Here is a 1,783-nt window from a genome sequence, read left to right on the forward strand (position 1 = left end):
AATCATATTGAATGATCCTATGTATGTTGAAAGGTAAATCTGAAGAAACAGTAAGTTTACTTACTCAGATTGAAGAAAATTCGTCAACGAGAACCAGTGGCAAATTAATGGAAACGAACTCCCATCGATTCTCTCTCACAACCATGCAAGGTAAACCTGCCATCAAGTTTAATATTGCAACAGCATCATACACAACCACAAGCAGAGTACACACCAGCAATGTGAAAGTACCCGAAACCATCCAAGTCATTTTTCTTTCACTAAAAGATAACTGAAACAAAAGTAGGTATTAGGAGAACCTCTCCTCGGGGCACTGAGAAGAGCACCCCCCCAAAAAAAACCATAGAGAGCTCTACTCCGACTGCCCAATCTGTTGATGATGAGAACGATAAGAATTAAGGATTTCACCAAAAGATTCAACACTCTCAACTCTTAACCTAGCTAACTCCTCTCTTTTCTTTTATGTACAAAGTAATGCCGTTTGCTTTTGTGGTGGGGACACTGTTGGTATCTGATGTGACTGGCAGATGAGTGATTGACGGCTGGCCCACCTGCCGATAATGTTACATGGCACTTGTCAGTGCTGAGGATCTAGCCTGTCGCTGATGTTGATGCTGACATGGACATAGATAAAGTGACAGGGTGGTCCATGTCACCATCAAGATGACCAATAGCACAAGTAACACCATCAAGCCCCTCCCCTGCCACTCCACCTCCAGCTGGTTCTATTTGATCATTGATTGGATCTCTGTCACCGGTCGAACTTGAAAGTCTCTGCTCCCTGAGATATCTCTCAGTGGCATCACGAAACAACCTCATCACGCTACAAGAATCTGATGTTGGTGACGTCTCATCTTCCCTCTCTGGCTGGATGTTCAGGTCAATCTGGCCTTTAAGAGGTGAAGAGGAGGGTCTTTTCCTGTTGGGGTCCTCATCAACAGTCTCATTCGCCAGTGGGTGTTTTGGGTTTGAACTGCTGTTACTTGTGTTACTACTCAGTGGTGGATCATCCTCTAGCTCTGGCTTCAGAGGCTGCTGGAGCTCCTGCTGTTTCTTGCGTGCAGTTTCTGCTTCCTTCTCTGATTGTTTTTTCTCCCGCCTCAGCATGAGTGTGCGGAATCGCCTCTTCACAGTGAGGCAGACATTGCATGTGCATGTCTGCTTGTGCTTGGGGCCCTTACCACTCGGAGGCTGGATGCAGACAATGCATGAGCACCCAGGCCGATGTCGAGGGTGCTTTGTGGTGGCTTGGGACGATGAAGGGAGGACCTCCCCCTCTCCCAGAATGGCAAGGTTTGCAAGTGTGTCAAGCCCCTCAGAAGCTTCAACAGTCTCGGTCACCTGTTTGGCAGCCTTGGTTTTCTTGGGAGCACCTGCCAGTCACAACCACAGAAATTTTCACATTCCATTCTTTTACTTTGGGAATTTGAGAATCAGGGCATACAGAACAACACGAAACCACTAGTATCAATGGTACAGAAACAATACAACAACTACAATAAAAACCCTAAAGGGTACCACCAAGAGCTTCCATGCTCCATATTTTAAGAATGTCATCACAATCAATACTGTCAAGTTATTCATACCTGTGCTTTTAAGGGACAACAGATCTTCAAGCTGTTCTATGGTTAATTCTTGTGCTGATGAACACGTAGACCTGCTTACATGAAGAGATACAGAAATGTTAAAAGAATGCTCGTGCAAATCCTGTTTAGGACATTGATAATTGAATTCAATAAGATCTCTCTTTGAGAATAAAACAGAAAGAGGGGGGGGGGGGGGG

General features: G+C 45.2%; 1 protein-coding gene across 1 annotated transcript in view; it reads right to left on the bottom strand.

Moving 5' to 3' along the window:
- Positions 1–222: 222 nt before the first annotated feature.
- The window catches only part of LOC122083128 (B3 domain-containing protein Os07g0563300-like), a 35,418-nt gene continuing 33,857 nt past the window's right edge, over positions 223–1,783 (bottom strand). The window contains exons 12-13 of the mRNA XM_042650827.1: positions 1,587–1,657; positions 223–1,373 (exon numbers count right to left, since the gene is read on the bottom strand). Coding sequence (XP_042506761.1) covers positions 592–1,373; positions 1,587–1,657 — 853 coding nt within the window. The 3' untranslated portion in view covers positions 223–591. The remainder of the gene's footprint in view (positions 1,374–1,586; positions 1,658–1,783) is intronic.

The sequence above is a fragment of the Macadamia integrifolia genome, chromosome 7, assembly GCF_013358625.1.
Source record: "Macadamia integrifolia cultivar HAES 741 chromosome 7, SCU_Mint_v3, whole genome shotgun sequence".
NCBI lineage: Eukaryota > Viridiplantae > Streptophyta > Magnoliopsida > Proteales > Proteaceae > Macadamia > Macadamia integrifolia.